At 36.1% G+C, this 17,537-nt stretch overlaps 1 protein-coding gene across 1 annotated transcript in view; it reads left to right on the top strand.

Moving 5' to 3' along the window:
- LOC133336595 (protein split ends-like) overlaps positions 1-17,192 on the top strand; it is a 93,805-nt gene extending 76,613 nt beyond the window's left edge. The window contains exons 3-5 of the mRNA XM_061544876.1: positions 13,119-16,745; positions 16,815-16,855; positions 16,928-17,192. Of these exons, the coding sequence (XP_061400860.1) occupies positions 13,119-16,745; positions 16,815-16,855; positions 16,928-17,138 (3,879 nt within the window). The 3' untranslated portion in view covers positions 17,139-17,192. The remainder of the gene's footprint in view (positions 1-13,118; positions 16,746-16,814; positions 16,856-16,927) is intronic.
- Positions 17,193-17,537: the final 345 nt, after the last annotated feature.

Here is a 17,537-nt window from a genome sequence, read left to right as displayed (position 1 = left end):
ATTTTCCCATGGAAATTTTGAATTTGCTGAATTTTATTTTATTTGAGAATATTCAGCAATTCAGCTTAGCTGAATAGGAATTTTTGTGGTACGAAAAGTTAAATTCAGCTGTGTGAAATATCTTAAAATATTTCTTAAGTACACACATATTTGACTATAATATTACAAAATTCTCAGTGCCTAATAAATATTAAGTGGAAATATTGCAATTCAGCTTAGCTGAATTACATATTTTATACAATTTGTAAAATTTAGCTGAACTGAATAACATATTTAGCATCTTTAATTAAGCTTAGCTGAATAGCACTTTGATTGAAAATATTTCAATTCAGCTTAGCTGAATATGTTTTTTCGCATAAAAAGTTTAATTCAGCTTTCCTGAATTGTAATATCTTCAATTATTTCTCAATTCAGCTCAGCTGAATTACATATTTGGCAATAATATTACAAATATCTAAGCACCTTTTGAATAATAAGTAGACATATTTCAATTCAGCTGAATAATTACGTACTACATTTAATATTTAACCTTTAGCTCAGCTGAATTACAAATTTAGCAAGAATTCTTCAATTCAGCCGAGCTGAATTACACAATTTATGAAAAATACTATAATTTTCATGGCTTATATTCAATATTTTATCGATATATTGCAATTCAGCTGAATTAATAGTTCAATTTAGCTCAGCTAAATTGCACTATTCTTTGACACACATTCAATTCAGCTATGTTAAATTCTTTTTGAACGTAAATAAATATATTCAGCATAGCTGAATTAGCATTGTACAAAATTTCTTAATTTCAGCTAAGCTGAATAATGCTCCCTACAAGAATACTAAAATTTTATTGACTCAAATTTACTAAGAAGTAGAAAATAATGGTTTTTCGTAATTTTGCATGGCTGAATTCCATTTGATGTTAACATTTTTTGTATTCAGCTCAGCTGAATTGGGGTTTTATATAGTAATTGTTTAGTTTACGTCATAATATTCAAATTCAGCTTAGCTGAATACGATTATTTCTTCAATTCAGCAAGGTTAAACATGTTATATTTTAAGAGTTCTAAATTCAGCTTAGCTGAATATGTATATACAAATCTGGATATCTACATAACCCGTTAAGGGAAATTCAGCATAGCTGAGTTGTATTTTTAGTTAAAATTTTTAAATTCAGCTGAGCTGAATTACGTTTTTATGCAAAAATTCATCAATTCAGCTTTGGTGAATTTACTTTTCCATTAGAAAATTGTAATTCAGCTCAGCGGAATTTACTTTCCTTTTTCAATTCAGCTAATCTAAAAATGATTTTGGCTAAGAATTCTCTAATTCAGCTAAATATTTCTTAAAAATTCAATTAAGCTTAGCTGAATTAAATTTATAGTTACAAATTTTAAATTCAGCTCAGCTGAATTGAGTTTTTATGCAGTATTTCTTCAATTTAGCTTAGCTGAATTTGCTTTTACACAAGAATATTGTAATTCAGCTTAGCTGAATTTACTTTCCAGGACGAAAATTTTCAATTAAGCTAATCTAACAATTATCAAAAACAAAAATTATCAAAAAACAATCATTCAAAACTAAAGTCAGCTAAATATTTCATTAAATATTCAATGAAGATTAGCTGCATTTAATTTCTAGTTATAATTTTTAAATTCACCTTAGCTGAATTATGTTTTTATACAGTAATTCATCAATCTGCATGGCTGAATTTGCTTTTGCACAAGAAAATTGTAATTCAACTTAGCTGAATTCACTTTCCAGGACGAAAATTTTCAATTCAGCTAATCTGACATATATTATGGCTAAGAATTTTTCAATTCTGCTCATTCAAAACTAAATTCAGCTAAATATTTCTTTAAAAATTCGATTTAGCTTAGCTGAATTTAATTTCTAGTTAAAATTTTTAAATTCAGCTCAGCTGAATTGAGTTTTTATGCTATAATTCATCAATTTAGCTTTGGTGAATTTAATTTTTTATAAGAAAATAGTAATTCAGCTATGCTGAATCTACTTTCCAGGGCGAAATTTTCAATTCAGCTAGTCGGACACAAATTTTGGATAAGTATTCTTTAATTCAGCTCATTCAAAACTAAATTCAGCTAAATCTTTCCTTAAAAATCATAACCAAAAATTGTGTTTAAATTTCTACAATTCTAAAAATCTGTTTTTGCAAAATAGTCAGGCTGAATCCCAGTGTGTTGTTTTAAAAAAAAAAAAAAAAACAACTATTTATTAGTGGGGAATGTATGGCATTGTTTGCCGAGGGGTAAGGCAGGGAAGACTATAGTTTCGGATCACGCCACTGATCCTCATCAGTTCCCTTAGTTTTTTGTTGGGATATTCTCCCCAGAAGCTATTGCTTCTATACAAAAAACCTTTCATACCCAAATGTCTCTTGTAACAAAGCGAAGTACTTAGCTGACCAACGACATAAACTGCATGAGAATTTCGCTGGAGCCTCACTTCGAGGTTAACAAGGCATTTACAAACAATACCACACCTTTCCCACTGTTGTGTGTTGTCACATCGCGACAAATGCACACAACGACTTTGTTGGTGTTGCTAGTATACAGCAACAAACCAAACAGTTCAACCGTGCCTGCGTCTACAACTTCAGTAGTGTTGGCGGTTTATTTGGGATACCATTTGTATTTTGTTTTTGCAAAATAGTCAGGCTGAATCCCAGTGTGTTGTTTTTAAAAAAAAAAAAAAAAAAAAAAAAACTATTTATTAGTGGGGAATGTATGGCATTGTTTGCCGAGGGGTAAGGCAGGGAAGACTATAGTTTCGGATCACGCCACTGATCCTCATCAGTTCCCTTAGTTTTTTGTTGGGATATTCTCCCCAGAAGCTATTGCTTCTATACAAAAAACCTTTCATACCCAAATGTCTCTTGTAACAAAGCGAAGTACTTAGCTGACCAACGACATAAACTGCATGAGAATTTCGCTGGAGCCTCACTTCGAGGTTAACAAGGCATTTACAAACAATACCACACCTTTCCCACTGTTGTGTGTTGTCACATCGCGACAAATGCACACAACGACTTTGTTGGTGTTGCTAGTATACAGCAACAAACCAAACAGTTCAACCGTGCCTGCGTCTACAACTTCAGTAGTGTTGGCGGTTTATTTGGGATACCATTTGTATTTTGTTTTTGCAAAATAGTCAGGCTGAATCCCAGTGTGTTGTTTTTAAAAAAACAACTATTTATTAGTGGGGAATGTATGGCATTGTTTGCCGAGGGGTAAGGCAGGGAAGACTATAGTTTCGGATCACGCCACTGATCCTCATCAGTTCCCTTAGTTTTTTGTTATTCTCCCCAGAAGCTATTGCTTCTATACAAAAAACCTTTCATACCCAAATGTCTCTTGTAACAAAGCGAAGTACTTAGCTGACCAACGACATAAACTGTAAACAGTGGGAAAGGTGTGGTATTGTTTGTAAATGCCTTGTTAACCTCGAAGTGAGGCTCCAGCGAAATTCTCATGCAGTTTATGTCGTTGGTCAGCTAAGTACTTCGCTTTGTTACAAGAGACATTTGGGTATGAAAGGTTTTTTGTATAGAAGCAATAGCTTCTGGGGAGAATATCCCAAAAAAAAAAAAAAAAAAAACTAAGGGAACTGATGAGGATCAGTGGCGTGATCCGAAACTATAGTCTTCCCTGCCTTACTCCTCGGCAAACAATGCCATACATTCCCCACTAATAAATAGTTGTTTTTTTTAAAAACAACACACTGGGATTCAGCCTGACTATTTTGCAAAAACAAAATACAAATGGTATCCCAAATAAACCGCCAACACTACTGAAGTTGTAGACGCAGGCACGGTTGAACTGTTTGGTTTGTTGCTGTATACTAGCAACACCAACAAAGTCGTTGTGTGCATTTGTCGCGATGTGACAACACACAACAGTGGGAAAGGTGTGGTATTGTTTGTAAATGCCTTGTTAACCTCGAAGTGAGGCTCCAGCGAAATTCTCATGCAGTTTATGTCGTTGGTCAGCTAAGTACTTCGCTTTGTTACAAGAGACATTTGGGTATGAAAGGTTTTTTGTATAGAAGCAATAGCTTCTGGGGAGAATATCCCAAAAAAAAAAAAAAAAAAAACTAAGGGAACTGATGAGGATCAGTGGCGTGATCCGAAACTATAGTCTTCCCTGCCTTACCCCTCGGCAAACAATGCCATACATTCCCCACTAATAAATAGTTGTTTTTTTTTAAAAACAACACACTGGGATTCAGCCTGACTATTTTGCAAAAACAAAATACAAATGGTATCCCAAATAAACCGCCAACACTACTGAAGTTGTAGACGCAGGCACGGTTGAACTGTTTGGTTTGTTGCTGTATACTAGCAACACCAACAAAGTCGTTGTGTGCATTTGTCGCGATGTGACAACACACAACAGTGGGAAAGGTGTGGTATTGTTTGTAAATGCCTTGTTAACCTCGAAGTGAGGCTCCAGCGAAATTCTCATGCAGTTTATGTCGTTGGTCAGCTAAGTACTTCGCTTTGTTACAAGAGACATTTGGGTATGAAAGGTTTTTTGTATAGAAGCAATAGCTTCTGGGGAGAATATCCCAACAAAAAACTAAGGGAACTGATGAGGATCAGTGGCGTGATCCGAAACTATAGTCTTCCCTGCCTTACCCCTCGGCAAACAATGCCATACATTCCCCACTAATAAATAGTTGTTTTTTTTTTTTTTTTAAAACAACACACTGGGATTCAGCCTGACTATTTTGCAAAAACAAAATACAAATGGTATCCCAAATAAACCGCCAACACTACTGAAATTCTAAAAATCGTTTGCAATTTCTCCAAAATTGTCCTGCACCCCTCCTCCTTATATCACTATTTCATTTCAAGATGTCACATCGATTTTAATAACATTAAAAGCAACCAGCAAGAGGAGGTGAGGAAAATAGAAGGAACGGAACCTAAAGTTTGATGCCACACACAAAATGTTCATGAAACTTGTGTAATATTACAAAGTAGAATTCAACAGCCTCACACACATCTCCGACTTCTGCCCGTAGGCGTATGTAAGCATCCAAATATATTTCTAAAAAAAAACTTTACTCCATGGCATTAAAAAGTATAATCATAAAAAAATCAAGTATACGCTCATAAAAATAACAGAAAACTCATAGCTGAAATAAACGGAAAATTCTCCATGGATTTGCTGGCTTGGGCCTCTGGAGTGTGACGGACTTAACACAAAATCACAGCAGCAGCAACAGCACCATCACCAAGCATCATCAGCTCTTGAGATGACAATAACGAACAAAAATCTAGGCAAAAAACACATTCTCGCCACAAGAGGCTGTGTGGATAATTTTTTTCTCTTTTTTCGAAAAAAAAATAATTTTTTCCAAAACCAACAAATACAGTTCAGATACTACTATCATAATATCTATGATGTTGTTGTTTTTTGTTTTCCTGTTATGTTTGCCTTTTGTGCCACAACAGAGTCAAGGCTGACAAGATCCACTAAATTGTGATGGCAGGCAGCATGCACAGCAGCAAAAACAAAACGCCAACACACAACTGCCACCTTCGCCACTGCTGCTGCTGTCGCTCTTGAGAAATACAGGAGCTGAATACAAATACCCGAATTGTAAGGGTTATAGACGAACTAAAAAGATGCTATATAATTCAATTCAGCTGAGCTGAATACAAATTTCTTACGGAAATATTTCAATATAAGTTTGAAAAATAATGTTTTATTTTAGAAAATTTCAATTCAGCTGAGCTGAATTCGATTTTTCATAGAAAAAACTTCAATTAGCCTTGGATGAATGAAATTTTCAACAATAATTTGCATATTCAGCTTAGCTGAATTTCGTTTTTAATGTAAAAATGTCTATTCAGCTAATCTATATTTCGTTTTCTTTAATTCAGCTCAGCTGAATTTGATTTTTCATAGGAAAAACTTCATTTAGCCTTGGCCGAATGAAATTTTCGACAATAATTTGCATATTCAGCTTAGCTGAATTTCGTTTTTGAGGTAAAAATATCTATTCAGCTAATCTAAAATTAGTTTTCTATAATTCAGCTGAGCTGAATTACATTTTTCATCGACTAAACTTCAATTAGCCTTGGCTGAATACAATTTTCAACAATAATTTGCATTTTCAGCTCAGCTGAATTTCGTTTTTAAGGTAAAAATTACTATTCAGCTCATCTAAATTTCGGTTTCTTTAATTCAGCTGAGCCTAATTAGATTTTCCCAACTGAATTCAATTTTTTGTACAAAAACAGGATATAATATTCTGCTACTAATTTCAAATTCAGCTAAGCTGAATTAGATTTTATAACCATTTAGCTTATCAATCTTTAGTTTTCTTCAATAAAATTATATTTCAGCCTAGCTGAATTACATTTTCTGGAGCTGAATTATTTATTTTTTTGAAAAAAAAAATCAAATAGCCTTGATGGGATAAAATATGTTGGGATTATTTTCAAATTCAGCTAAGCTGAATACAATTTTCTCTCAGCTGAATTGTGTTGTTTGCACTGAAACACCAAGTAAACTTGGTAGAATGACGAATGCTTATATTATTTTTATATTCAACTTAGCTTAATTTGGTATTATAGCCATTGAGCTTATAAATCTTAGGTTTTCTTTATGGAACAACAATTCAGCTAAGCTGAATAGCATTTTCTTTGAGAAATTATCAATTCAGCTTAGCTGAATAGCATTTTCTAGGGGAAATTCTAAATTCAGCACAGCTGAATATCATTTTCTATGGGAAATTATCAATTCAGCATAGCTGAATAGCATTTTTGGTAGAAAAATTTCATTTCAGCTTAGCTGAATAGCATTTTCTATAAGAAAATATCAATTCAACATAGATGAATAGCATTTCTAGACTGAAATGTTGCAATTAGCTTAGCTTTATACAATCTTCTTGAAGAAAACAGAAAGTTAACATAGCTGAATAACATTGTCTTTAAGAAAAACAAAATAAAAAATAGCTGAATAACTTTTTCTGTTGTAAATTTTCAATTTAACTTAGCTGAATGGCATTTAAACGCCGAACATTTCAATTTACTTAGCTGAATTTTCTTTAAAAATTTCCAACTAGTTTAGCTGAATATCCTTTATAGTTTTAATATTTTAATTAAACTTAGCTGAATAGCATTATCTGTAACAAAAAATAGATATAACTTAGCTGAATAGCATTTCTGATTAAATTCTAGGTAGCTGAATTAATTTTTCTCAAGGAAAACTTTAATTCAGTTCAGCTGAATATCATTTTCTATTAGGAACTTTCAATTTAACTTAGCTGAATAGCATTTCCACGGCTAATATTTGAATTTAACTCTGCTGAATATCATGTTAATTAAGAAATTCTCAAATAAGCATAGCTAAATAACTATTATAGTTGGAATTATTCAAATCAACTTGGCTAAATGTCATTATTTTTAAGAAAACATCATGATAACTTAGCTGAATAGTATTTTTAATTGGATTCAACATAGCTGAATGCATTTTACTGTAAGAATGCTTTGATCAGCCTAGCTGAATAGCATTTTCTAAAATAAATTTCAATTTAACTTTGCTGAATAGCGTATTTAGATTAAAATTTTAAATTCAGCACTGCTGAATAGCATTTTCATTGAGAATTTTTAATAATAGAGTTGCTGAATAATTTTTAGAGTTGAAATATTTCAATTCGACTCAGCTGAATAGCATTTTTGGAAATAAAATCTCCAATTCTCCAATTCAGCAAAGTTTTTTTATATATCCTAAATACCCTTTGTAGGGTATCCTTCTTTTCTAAACGTATTCATCTATTTCTTTTGCATCAACTCAAGCTGACTAAATTTCAGACAATTCAGATGCAGTCGAAAAAAAAACTGAATCATCCATAGAAGACGACGATGTCGTTGGTCTCCATTAATCCAGAGCAAAACGGCAAGAGAGGTGGGGAAGAGCAATCTATTTTGTCTATGACTCTGCCAGACCAGTCATCCTCTCTACAGCAAGGCAAAAGCCTTCACTTCGTTGTAGTTGCTGTTGTTTTCTTCTTCTTTTTTGCTACAGATGACGAACTGCAACATCTCCTTGGCTGGCAGACTGGGGCTGACTGGATTGAAAGTAACCTCAACCTTATCATGAAGTATCCATCCATCCATACATGTATGAGTATGAGTGTGTCTCGGTGTGTGTGTCGTCGTTGCATTAAAGAGTCATTCATGTGTGACAAATTACATACATGAAAAGTGCAGTTCAGCACAGCATCCAAAGTTGAAACCAATATGGGAGGCCATTTGCTCTCTTTGTCTCCCTCTCTTCAACCATCCCTCCTTCGTCGTAAAAGTTCTTTGGTGTTGTTGTATTCTTTTTTTGCTAAATGTTTTTAGATTGCATCTCGTAAGTTTTTTTTTATTTGTGCAGATACTTGCTTACGTGCTAAAATTTATCGAGATTTGATGTGATGAAGTTTATTTCTAAACTGATTTTGTTTTCAAGATAATGAACATTTAATTTTTTTGAGGTACTAAGAAGAAAAAAGGACTTTAAAATTAATTCAGCTATGCTGAATTGAAAGATATTTTCAATTTTTCTTAGCGGAGTAATAATATCCGCAATACAAATTTAATTCAGCTATGCTGAATATGATTTTGATCAAAAGTTAAGCTATACTACTTTGCTGAATTGTGTTTTTATAAAGATAACATCAATTCAGCTTAGCTGAATACGAATTGTTTAAAGAAATTATCCAATTATCACAGTAGACTGACGGTTTGAGTGATAAAACTCAAATTCAGCTCAGCTGAATTTAATTATTGTCAAAAAAATTGTTAATTCAGCTTAGCTGAATTTAATTTTAGTTAAGCTATTTTCATTTTAGCTTAACTGAATTTGATTTTTATTAAGAAATATTAAAGATTTTGTTTATTCAGCTTAGCTCAATTTAATTGTTGGTAAGCAATCTTTAATTCAGTTTAGCTGAATTTAGTTTTTGTTAAAGAATTCACAATTTAACATAGCTGAATTTAATTTTTGTTAAGTTATATTAAATTCAGCTAAGCTGAATAAATCTTCAATTCAGCGTAGCTGAATTTAATTCTTATTAAGAAATCTTCAATTCATCTTTGCTGAATGTACTTTTTGTTAAGAAATCTGCAAGTCAGCATTGCTGAATTAGGTTTTTAGTGAGAAAATTTCAATTTAATTCATCTGAATTTTGTTTTGATTAAGAAAACTTCAATTCAGGTGTGCTGAATTACGTTTTTAATAAAATTCTTCTATTCAGCATAGACAAACTCAAACTTTCATAAGAAATTTTTAATAACAAAACTTCAATTTAGCTTAGCTGAATTTGATTTGCGTTAGGAAATCTTCAATTCAGCTTTGCTGAATTCCCTTTCTGTTAACAAATCTTCAAATCAACATTGCTGAATTCAATTTTCTCAATGATATATACAATTCAGTATAGCTGAATTTAGTTGAATATTGACTGAATGTTATTTTAATTAATAAATCATCAATTCAGCCCAGCTGAATTGAATAAATACTAGGTTCTACGCTGCTGAATTTGTATTTCATTGAGAAATCTTAAATTTTACGCAGCGGAATTTTACTTATAGTACTTAAAATGTATTTTAGCTTAACTGAATATCATATTTTGTTATAAAAATACAATTGAACTTTGCTGAATAGCACTTATCATTTTGGTACCAAGAATTTCAATTATGCTCAACTGAATAGTATTTTCAGCTGAATAACATTTTTACTACAAACATTTCATTTCACCTCAGCTCAATTACGTTAAATTTTAAAAATCTTTAATTTAGTTTAGCTGAATATTGGCTTAAAAGCTTCAATTTTACTTAGCTGAATTAAATTTCCGTTACCAAAAAATTCAATTCAGCTTAGCTTAGCTTAATTGCAGAAAATTCAATTCAGCACAGGTGAATATCAGTTGTCACATGAAATTTTCTATTCAGCAAAGCTGAATTGCATTAATGTTGCACAATAATGCAATTCAGCTCGTCTAGTGTGCATTTTTGGCACGAAAACATCAATATTTTGCTAGCAAAAATTTCAGTTCAGCTTTGCTGAATAGCATTTTACTACCAAACATATCAATTCAGCTTAGCTGAATAGCATTTTCGTTACCAAAAATATCAATTCAGCTTAGCTGAATAGTATTTTGTTAGCAAAAATTTCAGTTCAGCTCAGCTGAATAACATTTTCGTTACCAAAACATTCAATTCAGCTTAGCTGAATATCATTTTACTACCAAAAATTTCAATTCAGCTTAGCTGAATAGTATTTTTGGTGCTAAATTTTCATTTTCACATGAAATTTTCAATTCAGCTCAGCTGAATAACATTTTAACTGCTACAATTTCATTTTACCTCAGCTGAATTGCATTTATGATGGAAAATACTGCAATTCAGCTTAGCAGAATTACGCAGTTAACCATCAAATTTAAAATTCAAATTGATTTTTTATCCAAATTACCTTTCAAATTTCAATTTTTTTCAAAACAACAGCCACTCACTTTACAGCTCATTATCAAATCCGAATATCCGCTGATAAAATCCCCAGTATTTCCTTCATCATTAAATTGTAATTTACATAGTCGTAAAAATCACACACACTTCATGGTCATAAATGCTGTTGATTTGATTCTTTTAACGCCAAAAGACGACCTGGTCAATATCAGCGTCATCACCGTCATCAACATCATCCGCACCACGACCATCATCCGCCTCATATCCCCCCATTTCGAAGCCATTCAAGATATGACATTCTAATGAAATTCGAAAATGAAGCGATAAACATGCTGTTTCTTCCTTTAAGTTCTATGGCCTGAGTCGCTTCTTCTTCTTCAATAAAAACAAATAACAGCAACAACGAAAACTCCAATAAATTCCAGTAATAGCCATTGATTTAAAGGTAGATAAGTTAACTTGTCTCGAGACTCACAAAATTGTTCAAAACCAGTAGCGACCTCAAAAAAGACTGAACATAGACAGGAGGCATTGGTCGCTTAAGAACAGAAGGGAGAGGGAGGGAGGGGACATCTTCAAAGCACACTTGCAGCCAAGGAACAATTATGCAAAATTTCCATACACACATATGTGTATGTTGATTTGCTGGGATTCCGGTTACAGTAGCACAAAACATTACGCATACAAAGTACACCTGATTGCTAGGCATGCAGACCAGCCAGCCAGCCAACCTACCAACCAGCCCATTCTGCCAGCTAACCAGCCAGCCATCTAGCAATAAAGACACCATGATTACAGCCCAACAAAAACCCAGAATTGTTAGTTTCGTCTATCTGTCGGACAGCCCAAATATATGTGTGTGTATATTTCTAGTGGCCGTAGGAATGCCTCTGTTAAGCTGCCAGCCTGGCCTCAAACATAACCAATTAAATGACTCTCGGTGGTTAACTATTAACGACGCCAAAATTGCCGATTCATAATTTTCACATAGACGACACATTGCAGTTATGGCGCCGCCATTTCAGACGGGCGGACAGACATAGCTTGAGAGACGCACATATGGTAGGCCAGTCATCCGCTCCTATATATATTGGAAAGACAATTATTGGAAAAAAAACATATTGACATGCGATACATAAAAACGGCGAGACTTTTGGAGCAGGAAAAACCAAAAAACCCTAGACTGGAAAGGAAGTCATAAAAGCATGGAGTTTTCAAAATACCATTTTTTACATTTTTCCTATACGAGCAAATATATTGGAAAATTTTGAAAAAACAACTGGCTGAATTTATTTGTAGGTCGAGAAAAACACAATTCAGCTAGCTGAATAATCACTTTTAGGAGCTAAAAACGTATTTCAATGAGGTTTAAAGCCATTCAGCTAGCTGAATTGTACTTTCCATGGATTTTTGTCGAATTCAGCTAATTAGTTTAAGTCTTAAGTGTCTTTTCAACCAATTCAGCTAGTTGAATTGTATTTTCCGTGAATTTTATAGCAATTCAGCTAGCTGAATTGTGATATTACAAGGTGTAATATGTATTCAGCTAGCTGAATTATACTTTTCATCGAACCTTATCAAATTCAGCTAACTAGATTAAGTCCCAAGTGATTTTTAAACAAATTCAGCTAGCTGAATTTTATTTTCAATGGATTTTAAAGCAATCCAGCTAGCTGAATTTTGAAATTAGAAAGTTTAATATATATTCAGCTAGCTGAATTATACTTCCCATAGATTTTTAATAAATTCAGCTAATTAAATTTATTCTTAAGTGACTTTTAAACAAATTCAGCAAGCTGAATTGTATTTGCAATAGATTTTGAAGCAATTCAGCTAGCTGAATTGTGATATTAGAAGTTTTAATATGTATTTAACGAGCTGAATAGTATTTTTGTTAAAATAATTTCAATTGGACTTAGCTGAATAGCATTTATGCTACAAAAATTCATTTCATCTCAGCTGAATAACCTTTTTAAGACGAAAACTTTAATTCAGCTAAGCTGAATAGCATTTTTGGTTGCAAAATGTCAACTCAGTTCAGTTGAATGCCATTTTTGGCTAAAAAATTTTAATTCAGCTTAGCTGAATAGCATTTTATTACCAAAAAAATTAATTCAACTTGGCGAAATAAAATTCCACACCAATTCAGCGAGCTTAATTATGTTTTGGTACGACATTTCTTCAATTCAGCTACGATATTTCCTCAATTCCGCTACGATATTTCCTCAATTCAGCTATGCTGAATTAGTTTTTGAGATATTTTTTAATTAATTCAGCAACATGAATCCTTCGTTTGAACTATCTGAATTGACTTATTATGAATTTTAAAATTTACCGTTAGCTGAATTACATTTTTGTTGGATATTTATTCAATTCAGCTAGCTGAATTTAATTTTAAATGAGTATTTATCTATTCAGCTAGCTGAATTGTGTTTTCAATGACATTTAAATATAATGAGCCAGCTGAATTTAATTTTTCACAATATTTAAGTAAATTCAGCTTTCTGAAATGTGTTCTCAATTAGTTTTAGTTAAATTCAGTTAAATTAAGTTTTGCGACAATTTCTAATCAAGTCAGCTATTTTTGCTCTCTAATAATTCTCTCTCATTAATTATATATCCATCTCTCTCTTTCTTCCAGGCCGAAATGCATTTGGACCATTCAACACTACTTGTGCCATCAATGGGTGGTTTAGCACCACCACCACCGCATCAGCCTTTACCACCTACCATGCTTAAGCATCGTGGCGATCCGCAACAACAACAACCCCAGCTGGACATTCCAACAACGAAAAAGACCAAAGGTTTAGATGATGCCTCCGCCTATCAACTGGAATATCAACACTATCAATCCCTGATGTATGCCCATTGTGCCCAGCAGCAACGTATGGCAGCGGCGGGACAAATGTCCGCTTTCCGACCCTGGCCACAACCAAAATCTTTTATGCATTCTGCATATAATGCAGCAGCGTTGGCAGCTCTATCCACTCTCCCATATTTGAGTCAAGAACCACCAGTTCTACAAAATCCCGAACGAGTGGTCCGCAGTTCAGATCGTGAACGGTTTGAGCGAACGTATCAACCAAATGTGGCGCTCGCACCACGTAAAACGCATTTGGCTCAGGAGCGGGAGAAGGAACAGCGTGAAATGCGTGAACGAGAACGTATGGAAAGGGAGCGAGAGCTGGAACGGGAGCGTATACGTGAAAGGGAACGGGAACGTTCGCGAGAACGTGAGCGTGAATATGAACGTGAAAGAGAATTGAGAGAAAGAAAACTGCAGCAGCAGCAACAACAAATCAACAAACCTCCACCTCCTCCGCCTCCATCGCAAACCCAGGTTTCCAGTTTGTGTGATGTCACCGATATCCAAATTAAGCAGGAACGTGCCCCCACACCCACTGAAATGAGTAGCAGTAGTCCCACACCCCCGCCGCCCCATAACAATAGCAACAATCAGCATCATCCACACCATCATTTGCATCTTACTCATCCTGCCATGGAGGATGGGCGCCGTAGTAGCAACAGTTCGGGTAGACCGCCTTCTGAAAATCCAGATACGGATGATGTACTAAATACCTGCAATCCTGCATTAATGTCACCCCTGTCGCTGAGTCGTGGCAAGAGTTCGCTGGCCCATTTATCGCACATGGATCCAGTGCGCCGTTTGTCATTGCAAAATTCATGTAACTCTTCGAACTCCTCCTCCGCCGCCGCCGCCTCAACAACAACTCCTGTGGCCGCAGCAACCACAACACCACCTGCCCCAAAAATGCAGCAGCATCAGTTGTCGCATCATTCGTCGGCTAGATTAGGTTCGGCCTCCTCAGCATCGTCGTCGTCTTCATCATCATCGTCGTCGTCGTCTTCGACGGCATTGCCATCCTCAGCTCAGCAAAACTATTTGAGACAATCGCCATCGCCAAATCGGCGCTGTAATAGTGCCTCCTGTACAAATTCCCGTAGCCCTGAGGAATTTGGTGGTTCCAATGAGATTACCTCGTCGACCTCTCCCATGCCTCATACGCAGCATCATAATGCACAAAATATTATTGCCACTGTGAATCATCACAATAAATTGCTGCCCTCTTCTTCATCGTCGGCGGCTGCGTCATCATCGGCGACGAATTTTGGTGCTAATAGCAGTGGTGGCGCCCAACTGCTGAACCACAACGAATTGCCAGGTCGTATACGCATAAGTAAAAATCTATTAAATCAAAATAATATTATACGCTCGCCCACACCGCCGCCGTCGTCAATGCATTCGGCGTCAGGACAGGGCCAGCCTCACCTCAACCAGCAACAGCAGCAACAATATGACTACTATAAACATAATGCCCGATTTTATGGCACGCCGCATCAGCAGCATCATCACCAGCAGGCTCCGATGCCTCCACACCCGCGACAATGCCATCAAAGTCCACAACCTCAGCTGGCAAATCATCAGCATAATTCGCCATCACAGTCTTCCAATGCCAGCCCAGCCGTGGTAACTGCTGCATCCGCATCAGGTGGTCTAAATCTAACCACAAATGCCACCAGCAGCAGCATGGCATCACCGGCAAACAGTGGCAGTAGCCAAGACAATAGCCAGAATTGCATTAAACCTCCAACACATCAGCACATGAGAATGGCAGGGCAAATGGGAGGAGCGGGAGCAGGAGCATCATTTCTACAACAAACCCACTCACAGTTTGGACAACATCATGGGCAGCATCACCCTCCTTCTCATCACCATCACCATCTGCAACATAGCCACCCTCACTCGCAGCTGCAGCAACAATCTGCCCAGCAGCAACCACCCTCATCCGCCACCTCCCATCCTCATCACAGTCTGGCCAATGGACGCCGGCCCCTACCATTGGTTGCCATGAATTCGGAATTTGAATTGTCCACCGATACCGATGACGAAAGTGTCAACGATGGTGAACCGGATAGCAGCAATACGCTAACCCCCTGGGAATTGGCCATTGAGGCATTGCGTGACTCACGACCCAAAGAACGCGAACGTCTCTTAAGCATGCTACAGCGTATTCTGAATGAGAATCAACATTATCGCTTGCAAAATCAACAGCTCAAAGAGTTGATTGTCGAGCGTAATGAACAGATTACGAAGTTGCAAACGGAACTGCAGCATTGCCAGAGGCAATTATCGTTGCTACAGCTGGGACAACAACCCACGGTGGCGGCGACGGCGAATTCATTGAATGGCGGTACAACTGGCAACAATGGCCTAATTACAAAAGCTTTACGCAAAGAGACCAGCAGCAGCCATGAGGATCATCAGCTGATGCTGAGAGTGCCGCTGAAAAAGTCGCTACGGCGTGAGCCGGAATCCTATGATGAGGAGAGTAATGAGCGAAATCATAATCGGGAAGCAAATGAGGGAGAGCAGCATAGCTTTACGCCCTGCCTAAAAGAAATCAAGAGAGAGCTTTGTGAATCAATGGAAGAGGATGAAGAAGCCGCGGAGGAGGAAAGGGATCGGGCGGTGGAGCAAAGAGCAGAAGAGAGCCAAAGACACATAGTAGCCCCAGAAAGTAATGATGGCTCGAGGCATCACCAAGTCGAAAGCTCTCTGGGGAGAGATATGGAAGAGGATGATGATGAACACAACAACCAGGAGAGAAAGCTTAATAATGACTCAGAGTCCGAGTCCGAACATAATGAGGAGCCGGAGGAAGAGCAGGAGCATGAGGAGGAGAAGGAGAGTCAGGAGTTCCACAAAAGCTCCCAAAGCTGCTTAAGGCAACGATCTCAAAGTAATGACAGCCTAAAAAGACGACTGAGCTTTGAGGATGAAAATGGAATGGCGGAAAGCGGAGAGGAAGATGAAGATGAAGAAGATGCGGAACGTCATCATCAGAGAGGGAAACGTAGGATATTGGAGGAAGATAATAAAGATGAGAAAGCAGATACAGATCAAGAAAACGAGGAAAGTGATAAAGAAGAGGACGAAGAAAATCGAAATAATGGAGATGATGAAAATAGTAGAGAGAAGGATCAGGATCACGAGGAGGACGATGATGATGACGATCATAGCCAACACAAAAGGGTGCAGGCACCGCATACGAATGCTTTGAATACACCACCCACAGCCACCACACCGCTCTCACCCGATTCTGCTGCCACTGCGGGCCAGTTATTTGACAGCAGTAACAGTAGTGATGAGTCCTCAATGAAAAAAGCTCAAATGTCCGCCTCAAATGCTTTGGCCAAAATGAATTCAGAGACCAATGACGATGATGATGAAGATGAGGAGGACGAGGTGGAAGATGCAGAGGAGAGACATGAAAAAAGAAAAAATGTAACTTCAAGAGATAGCAGTGATGATGAGGAAGAAGAGGAGGAAGCAGAAGATGATGCCGAAGAGGAAGAAGATAACTCCCAAAGCTCTTTAAGACACCACAGAAGAAGCCGAAGACATCACAGACTTAACCAAAATGACTCCGAAGAGGAGGACGAGCAGGAAATGCAACAAGAGGAGCAGGAAATACAACACAGAATGAGGTTTCGTTTGGAAAAAACCTCGAACACGACGACTTCGACCACAACTTCCAACAACAACTCCACTACCACGGTTGTGCTGGCCACCAAGGCTAGCAAAAAATTAACTCCAACAACGAATAATGATATAAAAATCAAACAGGAATATCTATAATATAATAATTATATTATTACAACAACAGCAACAAACTGAAAATGTGCCGATATAAATGTACGATGATGTGTGTTTTTTTTAGTAAATTAAGCTCTCCAAAAACAAACCAGAACTTTCATCTCTTTACTCTCACCACACACACAGACATAGACATACTCTCTTTAAAGCACTCGGAAATATTACAAACAAATTTTTTTAATTACAAAAAAAATCAAGACAACAACTTTTTTTGAAAAGCTAACTCTTTTTAGATTATTAAGTTTGTAAGAGAAAAACAAAAAAGCTTTAACTAAGACAGTTAAACATGATTTTCCCTCCGTTCATTAATTTCAAAACCTTTTCCTCTCTTTTTGTTCATAAATTTCCCAAATTTATGAACTTTTGTTTTTGTATAAAGAA

Source organism: Musca vetustissima, unplaced genomic scaffold (genome assembly GCF_032173495.1).
Source record: "Musca vetustissima isolate MV318-11 ecotype Yass unplaced genomic scaffold, APGP_CSIRO_Mvet_v1 utg2577, whole genome shotgun sequence".
NCBI lineage: Eukaryota > Metazoa > Arthropoda > Insecta > Diptera > Muscidae > Musca > Musca vetustissima.
The sequence above is the reverse complement of the archived record's forward strand: the minus strand, read 5'-3'. Positions and strand labels throughout refer to the sequence as shown.